This window comes from Myotis daubentonii, chromosome 16 (genome assembly GCF_963259705.1).
Source record: "Myotis daubentonii chromosome 16, mMyoDau2.1, whole genome shotgun sequence".
NCBI classification, from domain to species: domain Eukaryota; kingdom Metazoa; phylum Chordata; class Mammalia; order Chiroptera; family Vespertilionidae; genus Myotis; species Myotis daubentonii.
The window spans coordinates 41,630,748-41,653,206 of NC_081855.1; the positions used below are offsets into that span (position 1 = coordinate 41,630,748).

General features: G+C 56.7%; 2 protein-coding genes across 10 annotated transcripts in view; both read right to left on the reverse strand.

Annotated features, from left to right (window-relative positions):
* ZNF385C (zinc finger protein 385C) overlaps window positions 1-22,459 on the reverse strand; it is a 53,462-nt gene that overhangs the window by 10,045 nt on the left and 20,958 nt on the right. For 7 of the 9 annotated variants that reach the window (XM_059670155.1, XM_059670151.1, XM_059670147.1 and 4 more), the window contains 2 exons: window positions 18,026-18,277; window positions 71-219 (listed from right to left, as the gene is read on the reverse strand). In XM_059670155.1, the coding sequence (XP_059526138.1) occupies window positions 71-219; window positions 18,026-18,275 (399 nt within the window). In that variant the 5' untranslated portion in view covers window positions 18,276-18,277. The remainder of the gene's footprint in view (window positions 1-70; window positions 220-18,025; window positions 18,278-22,459) is intronic. The other 2 variants (XM_059670149.1, XM_059670148.1) reach the window with 1 other exon arrangement.
* Window positions 654-7,302, reverse strand: C16H17orf113 (chromosome 16 C17orf113 homolog). Its single transcript, XM_059670145.1, has 2 exons — window positions 4,586-7,302; window positions 654-3,109 (listed from the first exon to the last, which is right to left on the reverse strand). The coding sequence occupies exons 1-2, from the start codon at window positions 5,126-5,128 to the stop codon at window positions 1,625-1,627; spliced, it is 2,028 nt and encodes a 675-aa protein (XP_059526128.1). The 5' UTR covers window positions 5,129-7,302; the 3' UTR covers window positions 654-1,624.

A 22,459-nucleotide genomic window follows, 5' to 3' on the forward strand; every position in this document is an offset into this window, starting at 1 on the left:
CCTCTGAGCCCACCTTCCATGCCCACCCCAGCTTGGCTGCGTGCCCCCCGCCCGCCGGCCCAGCCCGTACCGTGCTGAAGTTGGGGAAGAGACTGAGCGGGGCAGCGCCATTGAAGTGGAAGGCGAGCAAGTGCTTGAAGTCCAGCGGGGGCTGCAGAGGCCTGGCAGCCAGGGGCAGGGAGGCCAGCAGGGGGCTGGGGGTGCTGGATGCTGGGCCTGCTGCAGGAGGAAGAAGGGCAGGGTCTGAAATGGGGAGCCACAGGGCAATCCTACCCCCACAGCCAGAAGCAGCGGATGGGCTTCTTGGGTGTGAAGCCAGGACAGAGTTCCTGTCTCCCTCGTCACAAAGCGGCCCTGGCCAAGCCCAGGGCAATGACGGCCCATCTCTGTGCCTCTCCTCTCCACCACTGACTGGCGCAGCAGAAGCAGGGAATCCACAGAAGGAGGAGGACCCTCCTGCCCTTACAGAGACCCGGATGAATGCTTCAGGGGAGCCAGGCCGAGGGAGGGGACAGAGGCGTCAGGGCAGGCCCCCGACACACACACAGCACCATGGAGACTGCACATGAGCTGGGCTTCCTCTTTATTGCAAATTAAACCCAAACCCAGGAGGCCTGGGGAAAGGTCATCCCTCTCCCTTCTCACTTCCCCCACACCATGCCCAGCAAAGGCTATCAGAGAGGATGGGAAACCCTTGGAATCTGAAGGGATGTGCCCCCCAGCGCTGGTGAGGCCCCAACTGCTTCCCCCAGGAGGCACAAAGCCCCCCCTTGGCATCCCTGGGTCAGGCCTTGAGGGGTGGAGGAGGGGTGGGGGGTCGGGAACACTGTGGTTTTACAGTCTTTGGTCTTAAAGGTCTGAGGCAAGGAACTTGGGAGAACAACCAGACTTCAAAAAAGAAGAAAATTAGTAACAAGTCCAGTTCATTTGGGACGTTTTTTAGACCCTATCACTGCAAAACGAAAAGAAGTCCTTTTAGATTTATGTGTTACATTATGAAAAATAGGATAGATTTATTTCCTATTTATAGATTGACCTGTCTATACACATGGTCATATACATAAAAGCCTCGGGCAGCCTTGGTGGGGCGGGCAGCACCGCCTCCCTTGAACTGTCAGCTGTGCACAGAGTGCTGTGCTGTGTCAGAGACAAGGACCGTGGTCTGCTTTCCGGTCGTATCTGAAGAGAAGAGACGCTGCCAGGAGCGGGGCTGAGAAAGGCAAGGACCACATTCTACCTTCCCTTAATCCCTTAATTCTGGAGCCCCAGACTTCCTCCCTCCAAACAAGAACCCCCAACATTTTTAAGGCCAAAACGTGGGATGAATACAAAGGGAAAAGGGTGAGCTACTCCTCACCAAACTCTAGAATGCTCAGGAGCAATAGTTCGGGTGCCCCAGACCCCAGCATCTCTCCGCTGCCCAGGCCCCCCTTGACCCAGGCGCTCCTCCACAGCCCACAGCCCACACGGCTGGGTTAGTCCTCAGCGTGGAGCAAAAGCATGGGGAAGGTGAACGGAAGGCCACAGTTAGTACGGCAGCTCGGATGCAGCATGGGCAAGTCCGGCTTGGCCCTTAGAGGACCCAGGGCCTCAGGCTGGCTGGATAGAGGGAAGGAGGCCACCCTCACGTGAGCTGCGACCCCAGCAACCCCTCCCCCCACCCACTCTCTAAAAACTCCACGGCCAGTGCAAAGTCAAACTCCTGTAGCGGGGGACCATCCACAGCGATCTTGACGACAGGGTCGCCCCGGCCTTCCCCGGCCCCGTTCTGCCCCCACCACCGCAGCTCCCGGCTGCGGCCGACCTTGTCCAGGAGGCTGGCGCCCGCCGGCAACGCCAAGGCCAGGGCGGCGAGGGCAGCGAAGTCGGGGAAGAGCTCGTGCAGCTCCGAGTGCGCGCAGGCCAGCCTGGCACACAGAGCCCGCGGGCCCAGCCGCCCGAGGCCGCAGACCACGCGCTTGAAGAGCGCAAAGTCGCGGAGCGCGCGCGGCCGCACCACCGCCGGGGCGTAGGCGCGCAGCAGCAGCCGCAGCGCCCCCTCGCCGTGCGCGCCCAGCTCCTCCGGTGTCTCCGGGTAGCGGCGGGGATCGAAGATCGCGGAGAAGGCGGCCACGGCATCCAGCGAGGGCCCGGGGTAGGAGTCCCGCAGCCCTTTCTGCAGGGAGTCCAAGAAGTCCCCCCGCAGCCGCTCCAAGTCCCGGAGCGCAGCCTCGGAGTAGCCGACCAACTCCAGGCCGCGGTAGCTACAGCGCTCACCGCCCAAGTCGGGACTGGAGGACGCCAGCTCCTGCAGGAGGCCCTGGAGGCGCGCGCCCCCGGAGCTTCGCTGCGCGTGGAGGGAGGCCGCCGCTGCCATCACCAGCGGCTGCAGCAAGGCCAGGTGTGGGTCTTCCGGCTGCAGGACAAGGGCGAGCTTCTGCACGCAGGGCAGAGTGTCCAGCAGCAGGTGGGTGAAGGCCACGAAGGTGAACTGGCGCAGGGCGAGGGCCAGTGCCCTAGCTGTGGGCGAGGCTGGGGCAGAGGCCTCCAGTGTGGGCACCAGGCCAGGCCAGGCCTCAGCCACTGCTTCCACCACAGGCAGCAAAGAGGCCCAGGGCACTGGCCGTGGTCCTGCCAGGTCGATGGCTGCAAGGTCCAGTGCTGCCCGGAGCTCAGGGACCATATGGGAACTGGGACCACCGTGGAGGCGGAATAGGGCATCCAGTACACTTTCATATTCACCTAGGTAGGCAGGGGGCTCAGGATCTGGCCGGCCAGGGAGGCAGTGCAGCTCCGTGAGCAGCGGGCAGGTGGCCCGGAGCTGCAGGCCCACACTCCCCAGGCAGTCCCTGGGGAGGCTTGAGCTGAGCCAGGCTAGCTTGGGTGCAGACACACCAAAGGCCTGCAGGATGTCCAGGAGTTGGCCGGCAGTGTCCTCGCCCTCCTGTAGCTCCACACTGCCCAGGAAGGTGGTGGCAGGCTGGCCATCACAGGGTGACACCGACGTGGCAAACAAGGCCAGACTGTGGGACTCAGGCCAGTCTCTGGTCTTGTCCAACACCAGCCCCACATACGGGGATGCCTTCAGGCACTGGCAAGCCTCTGTGTGCAAGACACTGGCAATGGCCACCTGGGACAGCCAGAGAGAGAGAGAGGGAGGGCGGGCAGAGTTAGGCTTGTCCTGAGAAGGGGAGGCAGACGGTACAGGGTGTGTGATCTTGGGCAAGTCATTTCACCTCTCTGAGCCTCAGTATCTTTAGCTCTAAAATCAGGCTTATCGGTGCCCATAACCTCCTCCAAAGGTTGTTGTGAATCATAAATACAGCTTTTTGCTTTTGTGCTTATCAACGAAAAAATGCTTTGTGAACTGTAGAAGTTCTACAGAGTTCGGTGGCTGTGTGTATTTCTACAGCATCACCCAGTCTGCCTTATTCCTGGGACCTCCCTCCTCTCTGCTGTCCAGGGATTAACTGATAGACATGTTCACTCCTAACTCCTGGCCAGTGACATAGGGCCCCAGCCGTGTGTTCTGTTTGTCTGCTTGCCACATCTCTCTGTAAGACGAGATCAACTCCCCCACCCGCACGCCAGCCCCTATGCTCATACAGCTAGTAAGGACCTAGGACAGAGCTGCAACTTGCATGCCCCCAGGGGCCAGGAGGGTGATCCTGAGCTCAAAGTGGGCCAGGGATAAAACAGGGAATGGGGAAGTCCGTACTTGCTCCCCAACTCCACCACTTCATGCCCTGAGAGCATGGGGACCTACTTTTTCAGTACAAGTAACAAATCCAGATTTCCACATGTAATCTCTTGTTTTGTTAAACTTGGAAGCTAATTAAAAATTTTTAAAACCACTGTGGCCCTGGCTAGTGTGGCTCAGTTGGTTGAGCGTCATCCCACGCATCAAAGGGTCATTGGTTTGATTCCTGATCAGGGCACATGCCTGGATTGCAGACTTAATCCCCTGTAGGGGGCGTGCAGGAGGCAGAGGATCGATATTTCTCTCTTGCCCTCTCCCTTCCTCTCTATCTAAAATCAATAAAAACAACCCTGCCGGTCGCTCAGTGGTTAGAGCATTGGCCCTTGGACGGAAGGGTCTCTGGTTTGGTTCCCAGTCAAGGGCACATACCTTGGTTGAGTAGAGGTATGAGCAGGAGGCAACCAATCAATGTGTCTCTTTCACTTAGGTTTTTCCCTCTTTCTCTCTCTCCCCCTCACCCCTTCCTTCCACTCTCTCTAAAATCAATGGGAAAAAGTTTCGGGATTAAAAAAAATAACAAATAACAAAAATACTGTAAAAAACAACAAAACACTTCTGTGGGCCATGAAGCCCTCAGGGCCACCAGTTTGCTATCTCTGGCCTAGGTAGCGAGGGGAGTGCCCCTGGGCCCCTGAGGACAGGGCCTGGTCTGGCTGCTCCACTGCTGTGTTCTCAGCAGCCGGCCCAAGGCCAGACGCACAGTCGCTCTCAGTGACGGTTCTGACAGTGAAGGTATGAATGAAGTGCTCTGGCCGAGGCCCAGGGGCCTGGCATGCTGGCACTGTGCCAGATGGCTCAATGTCCTCCCTCCCCAAGCCCTCCCCCATACCTCTGGCTGCCACCCACCTGCATGTCCCTCACCCTCCTGGGACTGTAGTAATCACCACGCTCTGTGCCCAGCAGCGCCTGGCACAAGTTGAACCTTTGTAGCTCGAGTAGGGCAGAGCAGCGGTCGTCGGGCACGTCCTCCTTGGCCATGCAGTACACCGTGGTCAACACAGCCACTTTGGCAGGGTCCACCTCCACCTTGATGCCCCTGGAGGGAGGGGTGGTCGCCAGGCCTGGGGAGGCCCCTCCTCCCTCAGCCTGGCCCTCAAAAGTAGGCTGGCCCCGGTTCATGGCCAGAGCCTGGCGGTGAGCCCCCGAGGTCACATGGCGTAGCAAGGCATGGCGCTGGAAGTTGTCGGTGCCCACGGTGAAGGCGTTTTCAGCTTTGCCGTGCTTGTTCCGTACCAGGGCCTGGCGGCACTCAAGGCAAAACATCAGCTTCCGCTCATAGTCAAAGTCCAGCCAGGTAAACTCCTCTTTCCAGTGCTCGTTGAAGTAACGCTTGCACTTCTTATTGGAGTTGGAGGCCTCTCCAGCTGGTTTCTTCCCCGGGGGCACCATTCCTGCTCGAGGGGCAGGGCACCCCAGTTCCCACCCAAATGCTCTAACTCCCAGCCTCCCACACACAGAGTCACGTCCCTTGATAAGGGGAGTTGGTGGGGAGGCAGGAGAAGGGCGCCCGCCTGGCTATTGGGGACCATCCATCTAACTTAGCCAGGAAAGTTTATTCCTGCTCCGCTGGTGGGAGACTGGAGATGAAAGAGACAAGGGAGGTGTGTTAGGGAGTCCACCAAGGATTCACACTGCCCACAGAGCACGCCCCAGCTGAGGGGTGGCCTGAACCCAATGGGGAAGGACTACTGGGAGTGGGCGGGGTCATGCAAAGGGCCATAGAGTATTATCCAAAGGGAGGTGTGGGAGGTATGGGTGCCCCAGCCCCACCTTCCAGGACAAGGCATTGTTTAGTGTTGACAGCTGAAGCATGCCAGAACGTGGAGCTGGAAAGACCAGCACCACCTATACAACCACATTTTACGGGGGGAGGGACTGAGTCCTGGAGACAGAGTGGTTCTCAGACTCATGAATAATTTGTGGCTGAGCCAGAACGAAAACTTAGGCCTCCTGATTTGTTGCCCAAAGGATGACTGATCCCACCAGACCACAGTCCTTTATTTCACTAGAAGGAAGTTAGCACAAAGCTGAGCTCCCGGGGCCACTGGATTTTCTCTGGAGATCCCTTTCCTACACACACACACACACACACACACACACACACACACACACACACACACTACACTTCCCCCCATCAGCCTCTCCTTGGCCTGTGTTGTCGTCTCCACCTCCTCTTCCCAACCTCAACCTGTCCAGAGAGTTCAGAACCATCTCTGCTGGCCATTCTGAAATATACAACCTCGGTCTGGGCCACTCCTCTGGGCACCACACCTCTCCATCCAACCATCTTCCTGGTTTGTCAAATGGAACTTTCACTCCGTCCTTACAAAATATGTTCCTCTCCCCGTTGTCCCCAGTCCAGGAAATGGCCCATCCTCCCACCCAGGTACTCTGGCCAGAAACATGCCCCCCTAAGCCCCACTCTCTTCCTCATCCGGGACCTGGTCTATCCACAGGGCCTGTTGGTTCCATCTCCACAAACTACCTCTAACTCACCCCTTCTCTCCGTGCCTCTACCACCTTCCTCATCTAGGCTACCTTCATCTCTTGCCTGGACTATGCCAGTTGCTTCCTGATGGCCCTTTGGCTTCCTGCTCTTACCCATGTCTGAGCCATCCAAACCCTAGCAGCCAGAGGGGGCTCTTAAAAACACTGCTTTTAAACCCCTCCACTACAGCCTGTTGCTCTGGGTCAGTGCCAGAATCCCTTTCCAGGTCTGCCAAATAAATGCTGGCAGCCGCTTGTCCTTCCCTCCCTTTCCAGCTATACCTGCCTTTTCTTGGTTCCTCCCGAGTGCCAGATTCCATCCTCAGGGCCTGCACACAAGCTGTGCTTTCTTCCAGAATGTCCCACCTTCCACTTCCACTCTGGTCTTAGCTTAACTGTCCCCTCTTCAGAGGAGGCTTCTGAATTGTCGGATCCTAGGAAGTCCCCTCCTTGTCTGTCACTATCCCCTGATTGTTCCCTTTACTGCACTCCCCACAGTTGACAAATATGCATATTTCTGTGCAGGTCTATTCCTTGGTATATTCTCTCTCTCTTGGACTGAACCCCAGAGAAGGGAACAGTGCCTGGCAAAATTCGGGGAGTGAATGAGTAAGGAAGCATGAACTCTCAGGCAGCATGAGCAGTGGAGTGGGCCCTTGGGCACCTGTTGGGTGGTAAAAAAGCTGCCTCTGTCATCCTTTCCTCCCAGAATCAGTGACCTTGTCCAGCCCATCACCAAAGGGTCTTAGAAAGGGGAGGAGGTGCCAGGCGAAGGTGATACCCTTCCGGAAGTGTGTCCAATCCTTTCCAGGCACCTAGAAACTGGCTCTCCTGCCCCATCCTGCAGAGCGGACAAAATGACTGTCAGACCTAGGAGGTTTCTGATAAAAGAGTAGGTAGGAAGGATGCATGGAAAGGTGGAGATTCCGAAACTGCACTGTCTGACGCGACAGCCAACGTGGCTGTTAAAAACAAATCAGAACTAAGTGAACAAAAAATTAAATTCAGTTCCACAGTCGCACTAGCCACAGTTCAAATTCTCAACAGCCACACGTGGCTAGTGGCTATTGCATTAGCCGGCCAGACAGAACGTTTACAACACCCCAGAAAGTTCTATGGGACAGCGCCACCAAAACAAAACAAAACAAATGGACAAAAGCCTTTGCCATTCCCCCACCTCAGCCCGAGGGAAGCAGGCTGATGGGGTGCGGTCCGAGGCTGCCCCGTCTCAGACCCAGGTCCCTGGCACCTCTCCTATCCTGGACAGAAGGATGGGAGCAGGCACAACCTGTGGGCCTGGGGCCATGGTGTGCAGGTCTGCCACCCCCACTCCACCGGGCACATAAGCCTCAAACAGGGTTTATTCAGCCCCAGGATGGTGGTCCCAAACCTCCTCCTCAGGCTCCTTTTAGGACTCCACTAAGAGTCCAAGGTCCAGGCAGAGGAGAGGTGGGGACCCCTCCCCTGGCAGCCCGAGTGAGGCTAGGGCTCCCTGCATGCCCGGCCTGTCTCCCTGGGGTGGGGACCCTGAGGGCTGGGGAACTTCTGGGGGGCAGGTGGGGGAGGAGCCCTCGGATGGGTCATCCGAGGCACCGATCCCCCCACTGGCTGGGGCCCTTGTTGCCCGCCCCCTGCCGGGCAGCTCGGGAGGAGACGCCCTGCCCGCTGGCCCCCGCCCACACCCCGCCCGCACACACTCACGGAGCCGCGGGAGCCACCATCTTGCCGGTGGACGCTCTGGCCGCGGTCTCCCTGGGCTGCACCAAGCGACAGCAGCCACTAGCGGTAACCACGGCGAAGAGGCGCCAGCAGCCAGCGCAGGGCTGGGGGCGCAGGCTGGGTGGTGGCGACCTCCCCCCCACCCCCAAACCCCGGGCTCATCTCGCCACGCCCACCTGCCCCGCGCTGGTCCCCTGGACGCACGTGTCCCGGGGTCACCCTCATCCATCCCAGCTGCGGCCGCTGCAGCCGGAGCTACTGAGGTTAGAACACAGGAAGGATGCTCGGGGCGGGAGGCCCAGGAGTCGCTCACTCCGCACAGGCACCTGTAGATTCCTGGCGGAGCTCCCAGGTGAGAGCTCACGATGGAGAGCCAAACCAGGTGGAGAGCTCTGCATGGAGGCTACAGTCTGGCAAGTGCTCCGAGAGTTACGAGCCAGATGCTTCGGGATCACGGAGGAGCAGGCAGGAAGCCCACGATTTTCCAGAGTCAGTCCGTTTTCACAGCAGGGTCGGGGAAATATAGCAGGGAAGGGCATTCCAGGTAGTGGGACTGGCAGAGCGCCGGAAGTGAAAGGTGCAGTGCAGTTCACAAAGGTTGAGGTGGAGAGGCGGTATGGGGGGGTGGGATGGGGGGGGGGGGGGCTGGGGGGCAGTGCCTGCTGCTGGAAGGCCCTGCAGTGAACCCTGGGGGTTCTGGTCTTCGGGCCAGGTGGGAACTTCAGGAGGCCTTTGAGCCGGGAGCTGAATGCCTTCGCTAATGAGTTATTTGTAGTGATTTGTAATGGGGGTGACAGACATGGTGTGTCAGGAGAGGAAGGAGTGATCTCTTCCTGGAACTCTCAGATGCACAGAGGCCCACCCCTGTGCGGGTTCCCTGGAGCGGGGAAGAGAGGCTGTGGGTCCCTGCAGGAGGAATGTGGGCGTGTGGCACCCCAGCCCTCCCAGACTTGGAGTCTGGAGGCCTGCAGTGGAGCTCTGCTGACAGTGAAGTGGTCTTGGGCTGGGCACTTAGCCAAGAGCCTCAGTTTCCTCATCCATGAAGTGAGAACTGCAGCCAGGCAAGGAGGAAAGGGCAGGGCAGGACGGGTCTGAGGACCAAACGAGTTGCTGGTTATGGAGGTCATTTGAAGAAGGGGTGCCAGGGCACTTGGTGGCTCAGTCTCCCCTCAGTACAACGTCACCCCGAAATGCTTTTCAGCCCCTCACAGTTGGGTCCACTACTCCCCCACACAAGGCCTAGGGCACAGGTGGATTTGAAATCAGGGCCACTCTGGGGGCTGTTGGGAACTTCCCCCAACACCCCTCACATAGCGCTGCCCTGTGCCACCCACGTCTGCCTGTGACATTCACTGTGAACCCTGGCCTCCAGGGCCGCAGCGATGAGGCATGAGTCATGGCACACGCACACACGCTGACTGCTTGGCTTGTGGGTACACTAATGAAGGGAGGCACCCCAGCCCCCACACCTGCCCCAGGATGGCACCGCCCAGCCTGCCAGGTCTAAAATTCTGCACCCACAAAACGGTCAGGTGTGGAGGGTCTTCTCTGATGGCATTTGGCAGCAGAACAGCCGCTTGGCTACGTGTCTCAGAGCATCGCTCCAGGGGTCATAGCTGCGACCCACTCGCTGGCTGGCTGCTCAAGAGGGTAGGTTTTTCCTCTGGTCAAACATGAACAAATCAGATGGTGTGGCAGAGAACAGCTCACCCCCAGGGTCCAACTGAGGCTGGGGCGGGAAAGAAGAGCGGAGGGCTCATGAAATAACGTCACCCTGGCTGCCACCCAAGGGAGAGGCTCCGGGGAACCACATTCTGCTGTTTTGCCATCACCGGGAAAGACACACAAGAGCACGGGGACATACAGCATGAGGTCCACAGGCCCACACGCAGATGGCTACAGGCACACGCGTCTCCCCAGGATGACACTGTCTGTGCACACGGATGCATTCACATACGGAGGTGGTACCCACGCAGAGACAGATGCCCATGCCGGCCAGAGGCCACGCGTGAGCATGCACGTACACACAGACAGGCAAGATCAACAAAGATGCGCTCAGATCACACCCAGAGGGACAGACCCTAGAAAGGCATATACAGACGATTCAAAACAACAGGCACACAGCACACACACAGGCACAGAGACGCATATGCACAAAGGCCCAGATACAGACACGTTCACCCAGAGGTAGGTGTGTGCACACACCCCGCTTACAAAATGAGATGCATCTGACATACACACGAGCTCCTGTAGCCAAACCCAGGGTCTCTTTCTCCCACAGGTCATAGGGGCAGATGGTAGGGCTCGCCCCACCCCAGGCACGCACACACACACCTCAAATAATCAAGCTGCTGTTTCTATCACAGATGAAACCAAAACTCTGCGAAAAAAAGAGGGAGTCCAGGAGGGAGAGAGAGTCCAGGCAGGGAATGGAAGGTTGAACCAAGACCCCCAAGTCCAGGGGGGTCCTCCCCACATTCTCCAGGGCCCCCAATCCACTTCGGGGTGAGCCAGCATTCAGGAGGTGGTGATGTTCCAGACTCCCTCCTTCCCGTGCTGGAGGAAGACCCCAAGCCCAGTCACAAGAGGGACTCTGTCCCAGCCTCCAGCCCATGGAAGGGGTTCCCCAAAGCCCCCCTTAAAAGGTGATGGCTGTCTCCCCCAAAGAGGGCCAGACAACCCCAGTGTGGAGAGGTGAGCCAGAAGACCAGGGAGAAAGGGGGCCATTGGTGTTGACCCCAGCGCAGTGGCTGGACCTCAGGTAGGAGCACCCTAGATTTCTGCCCGCCTCCCTCTGTGTCCCTCTGTCTGTCTTTCTCTGCTGCAGTAACAACCCCCTCCCCTAACACTGCTTGGAGGCTCCAGGCAGTTGAAGGTGTGATTTGATACAAGGAAGGTTTGATGCAGGCTCCTGGGCGCATGTCTGCCCCAAGTGTGGCAACTTCACTCCTGCAGGGTGGCCTGTGGCTCCCCAACACTTCCTGCCACTCCCGCCCCCACCTTTGTTCCCAGCCAGAGTGGGGGCTCCCTTGCCCAGCCCTGGATCTAGGAAAATGTACCAAGAGTCAACTGGCTATGGGAGACTTAACAGACAACTTTTGGAAGCCAACAAACACAGGAAAAGAATAGGGCTGGGCGAGGGAAGGGGCCTGTCCTGGTCTCCAGGCCCCTCCGCACCCGGCTCCTGTGCCCTCCGTACTCACCCAAGAGCATTCTCTGCTTCGGAGGCACCGCTGAGCGCTCAGCGCAGAGTGAAGAGCAAATGAAACCCAGCCAGAGAGTGACAGAGGGAAGGGGGTGGGGGATGCGAGGGACAGGAGGGGAGGGCACGAGGGAGGGACTGCTGCTCCTGCCTGGAGAGCCGTGGTTACCAGGCCCTGCTCCCCCTTGCCAGGATCAAGCTGCCTAGTCCCTGGTTTCCTCCATCCCAACCAGGGGTGGAAAGAACCGGGCACTTCCTTCCCTTAGGGTAGGGGAGGGGCCAAATGCGGAGACTATGGACAGGGGTGAGTGTCAGGGAGCCTCTGCAGCAAATAGCTGACCTGCCCGCAGACACTCCAGGCAAGGAGGTGCTGTGGCCCCCCTGCCTCCCACAAAGCTCTTGCTGCTAAACTTTGAAGCCCTGCCTCAGGGCTTGCTGCTTCAGGAGCCCCCTTCTCCTGTCCAGTGAGCCCACCATCCCCTTAAATTTACTCCTTGGCTGAAGGGGAAACTGAGGCTAAGAGAGGTACTACCACTTCGTCCCAGTGTTGGCTGTGGCGGTGGGGGAAGGGAGCTTGCCCCTCTCAGTCCAGGACCTGGACTGTGGGACCTGCTCCCTGGGCAATGCCAGGAGGGGGTGGTGGTGGTCATCGGGTCAGCTAGAACTTCTGACATCTCTCCCCTGCCCTCACTCTTCCCTCTCCACGCCACCCCCAGTCTTTTCTCTCCTCCATGTGCCCCTTTCTTCCCTCCTCTTCAGGAAAACAGACTGTGTCTCTATTCACCTGAGCACCTGGAGGCTGGCTGGGAGGGGGGTGGGTGGGTGTGGGAGAGGAGACAGCCAACCCACAGCTGGATCCCGTCTTGCATTCCAAGCCTGGGTCCCAGGGCTAGCCCCCCACCCCCTCAGCATCCTGTCTCCACCAGACAATAACCTGTAATCTCTGGAGCAGCCAGTGCCTGAGCTGCAAGGAAGGTCTGGGGAGGGGTTGGCAGCGGCAGCTCCTGAAAACAGGTTTGTTAGGAAGAGGCTCTGGGGGAAGGACCTGCTGGTGTGGGGAGAAACAAACGAAACTCAAGCCCAGAGCTAATTAACCCACCTAGCGACACAGACGGGACCTTTGTCTCCTGCCGGGGCAGGGATCTGAGCTAAGCCCCCTGATTCTCCACCCAGATGGCTTTGCCTTTCCTGGAGGTCCTGGGGGAGGTGCTGATGGTCAGGTTCACACTTGGCAGAGGGGGATGTGATGGCCATCCAGGCAGAGCGGGGCGCTTCCATCACCTGCCCCGTAAGAACAGTCGCAGGAGGCGATGGTTAGACTGCAAGAACTCAGTGGCCTTGGGGGAGCACAGTGGCTCCAAAGGCCTCAGGATGGGTGGCAGGGCGGGACTGAAGAGTTGGAGGGACAGGCTGGAGGGCTTCCGGGCCTCCTGATGGGACTGAAATTAATCTATCTGCAGGGAGTGGGGGGTGAGGCGCTCATCAAGCCGTGACTCAGGCATGACCCAGCTCAAGGTCTTTGATCTCTGGGGCTCAGAATGCAGCCAGAGGCTTCTGCAGTCTAAGGCTCAGAAAGGAGATGGAAGGACTGATGAGAACAGGAGCTTGGGGCAGTCTGAGCACAGGGCAAGGGCCAGCCTCCACCGGCCCCTCTGACCCCTTCCGCCCCCAAAGGCAAGGGATGTCTGGTGCAGCCAACTTTGCCCCGAAATCCACTATAGTTTGACTCCATCTCTGCTTTCCTGTCCCCTTCGTGTCTACCCTGCACTCCCGCCTGGCCATTTCGGTAAGCTAGAGCTTAAATCATTTCCCAAACCCCCTTCTCTCCCCTCCGGTGTCATGTTGCAACGGGTGATGGGGGACAAGGGTGGGGGCCCTGAATTGGATGTCTGGGTCAGTCCTGCCAAGAGATGGGTGGGGGGACCAATTGGCTTTGGAAGGGTCCCCTCTCCCTCCCTAGCCAGGCTAGACAGAGTGGGAAATGGCTGGCATCTCCCCACTTTTCAGGTGAGGACACCAAGGCACTTAGCAAGAAGAGAGGCCAGGGGGCCTGAGCACGTGAGAACATCTCCTGGGAGCTGACCTGCCTTCTCTGGGCCATCGCTCCTCCCCTTTCCTGAAACATTAAGGCCCAGCCCCTGCAGCAAGTGCAGTGGGTGTGTGAGATCGGGTTCAGAGTCAGAAACCCTGGGATGGGGACCCAGCTGTGTGACCCAGGGGTGTGCTGCCTAAACTCTCTGAGCTCCAGGATCCCAATTTCTGAGTGAGGACTGGGTGTCATCATCTTTGCCCGGGGCCTGGGCGAGGGGGGCATGCCATGTTGGGTGTGGAAGTGCTTTGTAAACAGTTCAGCTCCAAAGCAGAGGCTTCGCTTGGCGCAGGAGGTAGGTCACAGCTGCTTGCCCAGGTGTCTCCCATGCCCTGTGCTGGCCCAACATCCGTACGAGAGGTTGGAACTAGGAGGGTTGAGCCAGCAAACCTTTTCCCTGCAGATGTTCAAGAACCACCTGAAAGTGTGTGTGTGTGTGTGTGTGTATGTGTGTGTGTGTGTGTGTGAGAGTGTGAGAGAGAGAGAGAGAGAGAGAGAGAGAGAGAGAGAGTCAATAGGGTCATTGAATTCAGCCTTATTGGGGCAGGGGTCCTCGTGCCCACACCTGCCGTGTTGAAAGATGGCTACAGACACATTCCTGAAGAATCAACGGGCCTGCTGTGTGGGAGACAGAGAGGGCGGAGGGTGGGCTGGGAAAGTTGGGGAAGTTCCTGGAGGAGGCGGATGGGGAAATGTGGGTGCTTGCTGTTTCCTCATCCCGTGCCCTCTCCCAGGTGTGGCAGGCTCACTCTGAGCTGGGAGCTGGGTGTGGATGAGTGAGGAGGCCTCTGACCCGGGCATTGAGGAAGCTCAGAGAGGGAAGAGGTCTCCCCGCCCCCCACCCCAATATCTCCCTCCCATGGACAGCCTCAAGGACATGAGCAGGAGAGGGTCCCCGCCTCACTGCCTGTGACGGCCTGTCGCTCTGCAAGCCGCCAGCCCCACAGACCCCTAATCAGAGTGACAGCTCCAGGGAGCATGCCTGGAGGTCCCACTCCCACACCTTTCTCACCCTCCCAGGGAACAAGGACTGCCTAGGAACAGAGCAGTGCATTAAGGCCCCTCAAGCCTCCGTGAAAGTAGGTGTGGCTCTCTCCACTTCCCAGGCTGCCCCATCGGCCACACCCTATGGGCTCTGGGCTCTGGGCTCTGGCCCAGTCCTGAGGTCCCTATGCACTTCCCCTCACCCCCAACCTCAGGGGCAGTAGTTAGCACCCCCCCCCCACGCCACCCCCACTCTCAGAGAGTCAAGGAGACAGGAGAAATCCATGGGATGGGGATGCGAGTGGATGCTGGGGGGTCATGACCCAGAGCAGGCTCCGAGGTAACCAGGCCAATGGAGCCCCAGACTTCCAGGGCTCCCAGAAATCGGAGGACCCTTCATGCCTGCCCTATGTCACTCCCCCGTGCTCCCACAATGCCGCTCACTCTCTTAGTGTGAATGCCCAGAGCGCAGGCACTGAGCACTACTCAGTGGGGAATGCTGGGGGCCAGCACAGGGCCACACGGGGCTGGAGGTCTAGGCGATGATGGGTGGATGGCTGGGCAGACAATGGCTTATCAGGTCCCATTTAATAATCTGGAGAAGAATACGGGGCATCATGTCTCCTGGTCCCTCCCCACCCCCCCACCCTCAACACACAAACCTACCCAGAACTCAAGCAATAAGGACAACGGGAAAAGGGGAGCCAAGTGAAGGGGGTCCCTGCCCTTCTGAGCAGCCTGACTCTGGCCATGGGTCTCTGGTGCTGTGGTCTTTTTTCTTTTTAAATATATTTTTATTGATTTCAGAGAGAGAGAGAAACATCAGTGATGAGAATCATTGATCGGCTGCCTCCTGCACGCCCCACACTGGGGATCGAGCCCGCAACCCGGGCATGTGCCCTGACCAGGAATCCAACCGTGACCTCCTGGTTCATAGGTCGACGCTCAATGTCTGGGCCACACTGGCTGGCACTGCGGTCTTTTATCCTCACACCCCACCTGAGGGCAGGGAAAAGGGAGGGCTTATAGCTTAGGCTCCACTGCCCAGAAGAAGGGCCTGAAAAGGCTGTGTTAGAGGGGAGCAGGGCAGGACAATGTTCTTTTTCTTTTAAATTTTAACATTGTCTTAATCAAGCAATGTAGCGGTTTACAACAGGGAATTTTAAGACAGTTGAATAGAGCAAAGTGAAGGATTACTCTGTTAGGATAGCCTCTGTGAAAAAAATTCTTGTGTAGATTTAGGATAGTGTTCTTGAGCCCTCCCCATCCAACACTGGCCCCCAGACCTGCTTCCCTCTCAGCACCCCCCTTTCTGATAATGGGACTATCTATCACAGCATCACCTAAGTTGGAGTCGTCCTTGGACCTCCCTCCCCCATGACCCCCACATCTCATCAGTCACCAAGTCCTAATGGTTCTGCTACAGAAAAGGCCCCAGAATCTGTTTCCTCCATCCCACTCCCTTCTTTCTCCGGCACCCCAAGTCTTACCCTTCCCCTTCGCCAGAGATCTCTAAAAATACTAATCACTCCTGCTCAACACCCTTCGGCGACACCCATCACCTTTAGTTCAAAGGCCAAATGTCCAGCCTGCCTGGGAGGACCTCAAAGGCAGCTTCTGCTCACCTCCAGCCATGCCCACCATGTCCATGCCCGCCGCGTGCCCAGCATGGCCTCTGCTCCTGGAAGGCAGGGCCTCAGGCCTCGGGGCATTTGCTCTGTCTGTCTCCCTGCTTTGGGTTCCCTTTCTGTCTCCAAGATCCAACATCAAGGTCACTCCCCTGAAGCTTCCCTGGACGCTGGTACCCACCCCTCGGAAGCCTGTTGTTATCTTGGACAAACTCATCTGCACCTGCGGTTGTCTAGACAGCACTGTCCTAACAGGAGGGTATGCTGCCTTTTAAAAATGTGGATCCCGCTGTAACTGGTTTGGCTCAGTAGATAGAGCATCGGCCTGAGGACTGAAGGGTCCCAGGTTCGATTCTGGTCAAGGGCATGTACCTTGATTGCGGGCACATCCCCAGTGGGAGGTGTGCAGGAGGCGGCTGATTGATGTTTCTCTCTCATCGATGTTTCTAACTCTCTATCTCTCTCCCTTCCTCTCTGTAAAAAAATCAATAAAAAAAATGTGGATCCCTAAATAAATACTGTATGTTCTCACTTATTTGCAGAACCTAAAAAAGTCAAACTCATAGAAGTAGAGTAGAAAGGCAGGTGCCAGGGGCTGGGGAGTTGGAGACGTTGGTCAGAGGGTACAAACTTCCAGCTATAAGATAAATAAGGTCTGCGGTCTGCGATGTAAGGCCCAGCATGGCGACTGCATTCACCATACTGCATTATGTGATTGAAAGGCGCGAAGAGAGTAGATCTTAACTGTTATCAGCACACACGTGCAAAATCATAGTTACTGAGGGGACGGAGGTGTTCACTAACTTACTGTGGTAAATACCTTATAATATATATGTGTATCTAATCACCACATTGTACACCTTAAACTTACACATTATATGTCAATAATATCTCAATAAAGCTGGGGGGGGGATACGAATCCTCCAAACAATGGCGTGGACCTAGGGGGTTGTCTGTAAGTACTTGACGAATTAATGAGTGCCTTTTGCACACACACACACTCACACACACACACACGCACACACTCTGGAAACATCATACGATCAGACATGCTCTTACTCAGATTCACACCCTTGGTGTCCCCAAGGGCTCGGGTGGAGGAGCTGGCACCAGCCATCAGAGCATTCCCTGCTTTGCTAATGCAGTGGCCTCTGCCTCCAATGTCCCTTCTCCCCTTCTCCCTGTTCCAAGCTCAGCGCGCCCCCCTTCCTTCAGGAGGCCTTTCCTGGTGCCCCCGGGCATACCTGACCTTTCCCGTCATATCCCTGGGCTCCGTCCCACGAAGCACCCACAATGCTTATCTGCTGGTTTGGTGTCTGTCTCAGCCCAAAGAGATTCAGTCTTGGCCGGAAGGGGGAGGGGTTTGAGGAGAGAGACTGGAACGTATTGGTCTCCAGGCCCCAGGCGCTCGTACAGAGAACACAGTGGGTGCCCAAGTATTCACCCAAAGAGCAGGCAGCCTCCTGAGAGTTCAGAGGGTAGCCCTCTGGCAAAGCTCCCGACCTGGGCTGCAAGCGAAGTTCCCAGCGGCCGCCCCCAGGAAGCAGGCAGACGTCCCCACACTGGGCCTGCCTCTCCTTATTTCCCCCATGGCCACTCTGTGCCTGTCAGCCGGAATCACCCTCACAAATTCATTCACCCGTTTTCCCCAGAAATCAGCCAGCTGCCCCTTCCTGCTTGCAGCCAAACCTCTGCAAAGTCATCCCAGCCGGGGAGAAGCAGAAATCCTGGCCAGGAGTCCAGTGGCCAAAGGAAGAGGGACTTCCCTAGTCATCCCTTAGCTGGAGTGTCATGCACCTTGCTAACCCTGCCCTTTCAGAGACCAGAGAAGCATCCTGGATACCCTGCAGGTGAGGCCTTTGTCCGAAAGTCTGTCCCTGCCAGGGGACTCCAGCCTGGGGTCCTGATCCCAAAAGACCCCACAGGGAGGCCCCCCCAGACCAGTAAAAACTCAGAGGAGGCTTCAGCCTAAAGACCCTCAGATCCAAGAGGGTTGTCCAGATGCAAAAAAAAATAAAAATAAAAAAAATAAAAATTGACAGCATCTGGGGGACTTCAGATGCTGAAACCCATTGAAGGCACCCCAGACCCAAAGACCCCACAGAGAGAAGCCACAGACCCAGCCCTCAGAGGGGCCCAGAGCCCAATGTGTAGGCACAGTGCCCCCCTGCACTGACCTGGCCCTGCGGGGGCCTTTCCCAGGCTGAGCTGCCGCAGCCGCCTCTGGTGGGCCCGCCCCTCACAGTGCACCTGGGCCTGGGCCGCCGAGTTCAGCTGGATGTTGCAGACGTCACAGAGCGTGTACGACGGCCGCTTCCTCTCACGCTTGGGCTTAGGCAGTTCTGGGGGCTGAGGGGGGCACTCCGCAGCTCCAGATATGGGGGGCTCCTTCTCAGCAGGGGGAGAGGGGCTCAGTGGCCGCTTCATTCCTGAACAGATAGAGAGGGAGACAAATACTGTAAAACAAAGGCTGAGTGTTGTGAGTATATAGAAGGAGCAAGACGGGTTCCAGATCCAGAGATAGCTGAGCCTTTCATCCCAGCTGAAAGTCCCCAGCGTTTGGAGAGCCCCAACCTGAGGATGGCAAAGGGAGCATAATGGGGCCTATTTCAAACAAAGCAGCATTCATTAAAGGCAGGCATATCTGGAAGAGAGTCAGAAAGGTGTACACACGGGGCGGCCTGCGCCGGGGGGCGTGGCCACAGAGCAAAGCTGAGAGGGAAGCTGGGGTCTTGGAGAGCAGGTGGGCACGTAGGGCCCGGCGGCGGTGAGCTTGGTGGAGTCCGGTTTGGGGAAGCCAGCACTCCGCTCTCAGCGCCGGGGCAGGCGCTGACAATCCTGTGACAGGCAGGCATGTGGCGCTTGCTGGAGTCGCAGCAGTCGCTGGCCAGGGTGGTGATTGCAGAAACCCAACCTCCCTGTGTCCAGGGCCCAGCCCGCTGACATTCACAAACGGTGGCAGTGTGTGAAGCCATCGGCACCCCGACCCACGTGGCTCCAGACGGTCCCTGCTGTCTTGGCCATCCAGCCTGTGGCAACAGTTGGTATTGGTAGTAGAGACCTCAGCCCTACACAGACACAACACACACACACACACACACCCTGGTTCCCACAGAACTGGCACATCATCCCTTCAGGCCCCTTACCTTCCAGACAGTCTTTCCTTTCCAACTCACGTCTCTGAAGCTTTCCCACCTGCCTCCTCTGCCTCTAAGGGCTCTCTTCTGGGGCTGCTCAAGGACCTTTCTTGGGCTGAACTGTGTCAACGTTCACTCCCCTCCTGAATCTGTGTGCATGCTTCCTGCCTCTGCTTTAGACTGGGGACTTCCTGAGGGCAGGGCCTATGTCCCCTCACCAGGACAGAGAATTCCTGAGGTCAGGGACCGTGTCCCTCTCTCCGATTGGGGGATCCCCAAGGCTCGGACCTAAATGAGGCATAACGGAGCTTCTCTTATGGGCTGAGTTGTGTCCACCAAAAATTCATGTTGGAGTCCTAACTCCCAGTACCTCAGAATGTGATTGTGTTTAGAGAGAGGGTCTTTAAAGAGGTAATTAAGTTAAGATGAGGCCACTAGGTGGGCCCTGATTCAATACGACGTGTCCTTATCAGAGGAGGAAATTTAGACACAGTTACAGAGGGAAGGCCGGATGAAGACACAGGGAGAAGGTAGCCTACAAGCCAAGGAGAGAGGCCTCAGGGGAAACCAAGCCTGCTGACACCTGGATCTCACATTTCTAGCCTCCAGAGCTGCGAGAAAATACATGTCTGGTGTTTAAGCCACCCGGTCAGCGGTAACTTATTGTAGCAGCCCAAGCAGATGAGTACGTCCCCTAAAGAGCATTTCCTTTTCCTTGGGCTCATGCTCGTTTTGAAAATTAGACCAAGTGAAGTCAACTGATGCCCTAATATTCTCATAAGGCCACACATCCAATGGTGGAGCCCACAACTGAACGAAGAAAATGAATTTCTCAAGTCCACAGCCAAGAACTGGGAGTCCCTGGACCCACCCCCTGCTCTCAGAAACTTGCTCATCAATTCTGTGGGCAGTGCTCCCACATAACATATCTGTCACTACATGGGTGGGGACCATGTGTGAATGGAACAGAGGGGCACAGAGATTAAGAGTATGAGTTCTAGCCAAAACCGGTTTGGCTCAGTGGATAGAGCGTCGGCCTGCGGACTGAAGGGTCCCGGGTTTGATTCCGGTCAGGGGCATGTACCTGGGTTGCGGGCATATCCCCAGTAGGAGATGTGCAGGAGGCAGCTGATCGATGTTTCTCTCTCATTGATGTTTCTAACTCTCTATCTCTCTCCCTTCCTCTCTGTAAAAAATCAATAAAATATATTAAAAAAAAAAAGAGTATGAGTTCTAGCTCTGGTCGGTGAGCAGTGGTTAGAGCGTCAGCCCACGCACCCAAGGGTCGCATGTATCTGGGTTGCAGGTTCAATCCCCAGCCCTGGTCAGGGTGTGTGGGGGAGGCAACCAATTGATGTGTTTCTCCCACCTCTCTCTCTCTCTCTCTCTCTCTCTCTCTCTCTCTCTCTCTCTCTCTATATATATATATATATATATATATATATATATATATATATATATATATATATATATATATATATATATACCTCCTCCCCTCTATTCCCTTTTACTCTCTCTAAAAATCAATGGAAAAATATCCTTAGGTGAGGATTAACAACAAAAACAACAAAAAACAGTATGAGCTCTATATTGACTCGCACCTGGGTTCAAACCTCAGCTCTGTCACTTACAGGCTGTATGACCTGAGCCTCACTCCCCGCATCTGTATATCTGTAAAATGGGATGATGACTAACCGTTCTTAAGTCACAAGCATAATGCGAGGATTAGCTGAACTGAACTACATAAAACATTCCTCCGTGTCCTATAAAAGTCAGCTATTATTAATCCACAGCGTGGCTGTGCTTTCCAGCTTGTCAGTGGAGTCACGGGTCCGTCACCGCGTGTGTCTGTCATGGCCTACCTGGGTCACTGCGAATGTCTCTGTTACCCCTGTCACCCACGATTTGTTCAGGTGAGTCTGAGTTGCTCGATCTGTGTGTCTGTCACCGGGTAGCTGTGTCACAATCTGAGTGTCGCTGTGCCCATTTCATGGAATGACACTGTCGCCGAACATCTGAGACGCGCCGCGTGTTATGGGTTAAATGGTGCCCCCTCAAATTCATATGTCGAAATCCCAGCACTTCAGGATATGAAATACAACCTTGTCTGGAAATGGGGTCACTGCAGATATTATTAGGTTAAGATGAGGCAATACTGGAGCAGGGTGGCCCCCTAATCCAATGTGACCAGTGTTCTTATAACGGGGGGATTTGGACACAATCATTCACACAGAGAGAATGCCACGTGAAGATGAAGGCAGAGATCAGGGTGATCTTCTACAGACCAAGGAATGCCGCACTTTGCCAGCAAACCACAGAAGCTAGGGGAGAGGCATGGAACAGACTTCTTCCCTGCCCTCAGAAGGCATTAACCTCCATGACGCTTGGATCTTGACCTTCTAGACGCCAGGACTATGAGACAACAAACGTCTGTTGTTTAGACCTCCCGGATTGTAGCACTTTGTTACAGCAGCCCTAGAAAACACGTGGATTTGACTTTAGTGTGATCATAGGTGATTTGAGGGCCCCCTCCCCTCTGCGTGGTGGTGTGGCTGGAATGCAGCACCAGAGAGAGCCTCCAGGTGGCGCAGTGAGCATCAGGCGGAAAGATACGGAGTGGGACTCGAGTACCCCTCCAGGCAGGGAGGATCCCACTCCGAGGCAGGCCCAGCGCCTGAGCAATACGCCTGGAGTCCAGGGCACAGCTCTGCCACACTGGAAAGTTACTCCCATCACCTTGTGAGAACCCCACCCCCATCTCCAAGGCTGCACTGAACCTCTGCCAACATTCTGTGCGCTCTCACCTCTAGCTGGAGGTCACCATAGCTATCTCCTTCCTTTACAAGTGTTCCCCCAGCCTCCCAGCAGGAAGAACGGGCAGGAAGAAACTACCAGGTGCAAATGTTGGGGGGGGGGGGGGAAGGGATGTCCAACTGGCCAGGGGTAAGAGGTGTCAGGGTAATGAGATTTTTCCAGCCATGCCAAGGAAGCTGCCTGCCCCCTGCCAGAAAGGGGACAGGGAGGGTTTGAAATCTCGATGCAATTTATGACAGGCAGGCCGAGGACATGGCTCAAGAGAGCAGACAAGTATCTGCCAAGAGGCTGATTAAACCTCCGTGATATATGGCCTCTGGGCTCACAGGGCCCTCCTGGATGCCGGGGCTAATGTATCCCCCACGGCCAGGCTGCTGGGCCTGCCACAGCCTGCCCTGCCTTCCCAGGCCTTCCCAGCTGTCCCCGCAGGAGTTACACCGCTCCAGCCGAGCTAGGGCTCCCACCCGGAAAACGCGAACATCTATCGAACCCCTGTCACCAGCACCAGCAGGTCAGCACTCCCTGCCCTGGCCCCTGTTCAGAACCAGCATGACTCACCCTAGCGGGACCCACACTTAGACAGGCCCTGGCCCACATGCTCTCTTTAACAGAAGAGGAAATGGAGTCCCAGAGCAGGAGAGTGGGCTGTCTTCAAAGTAC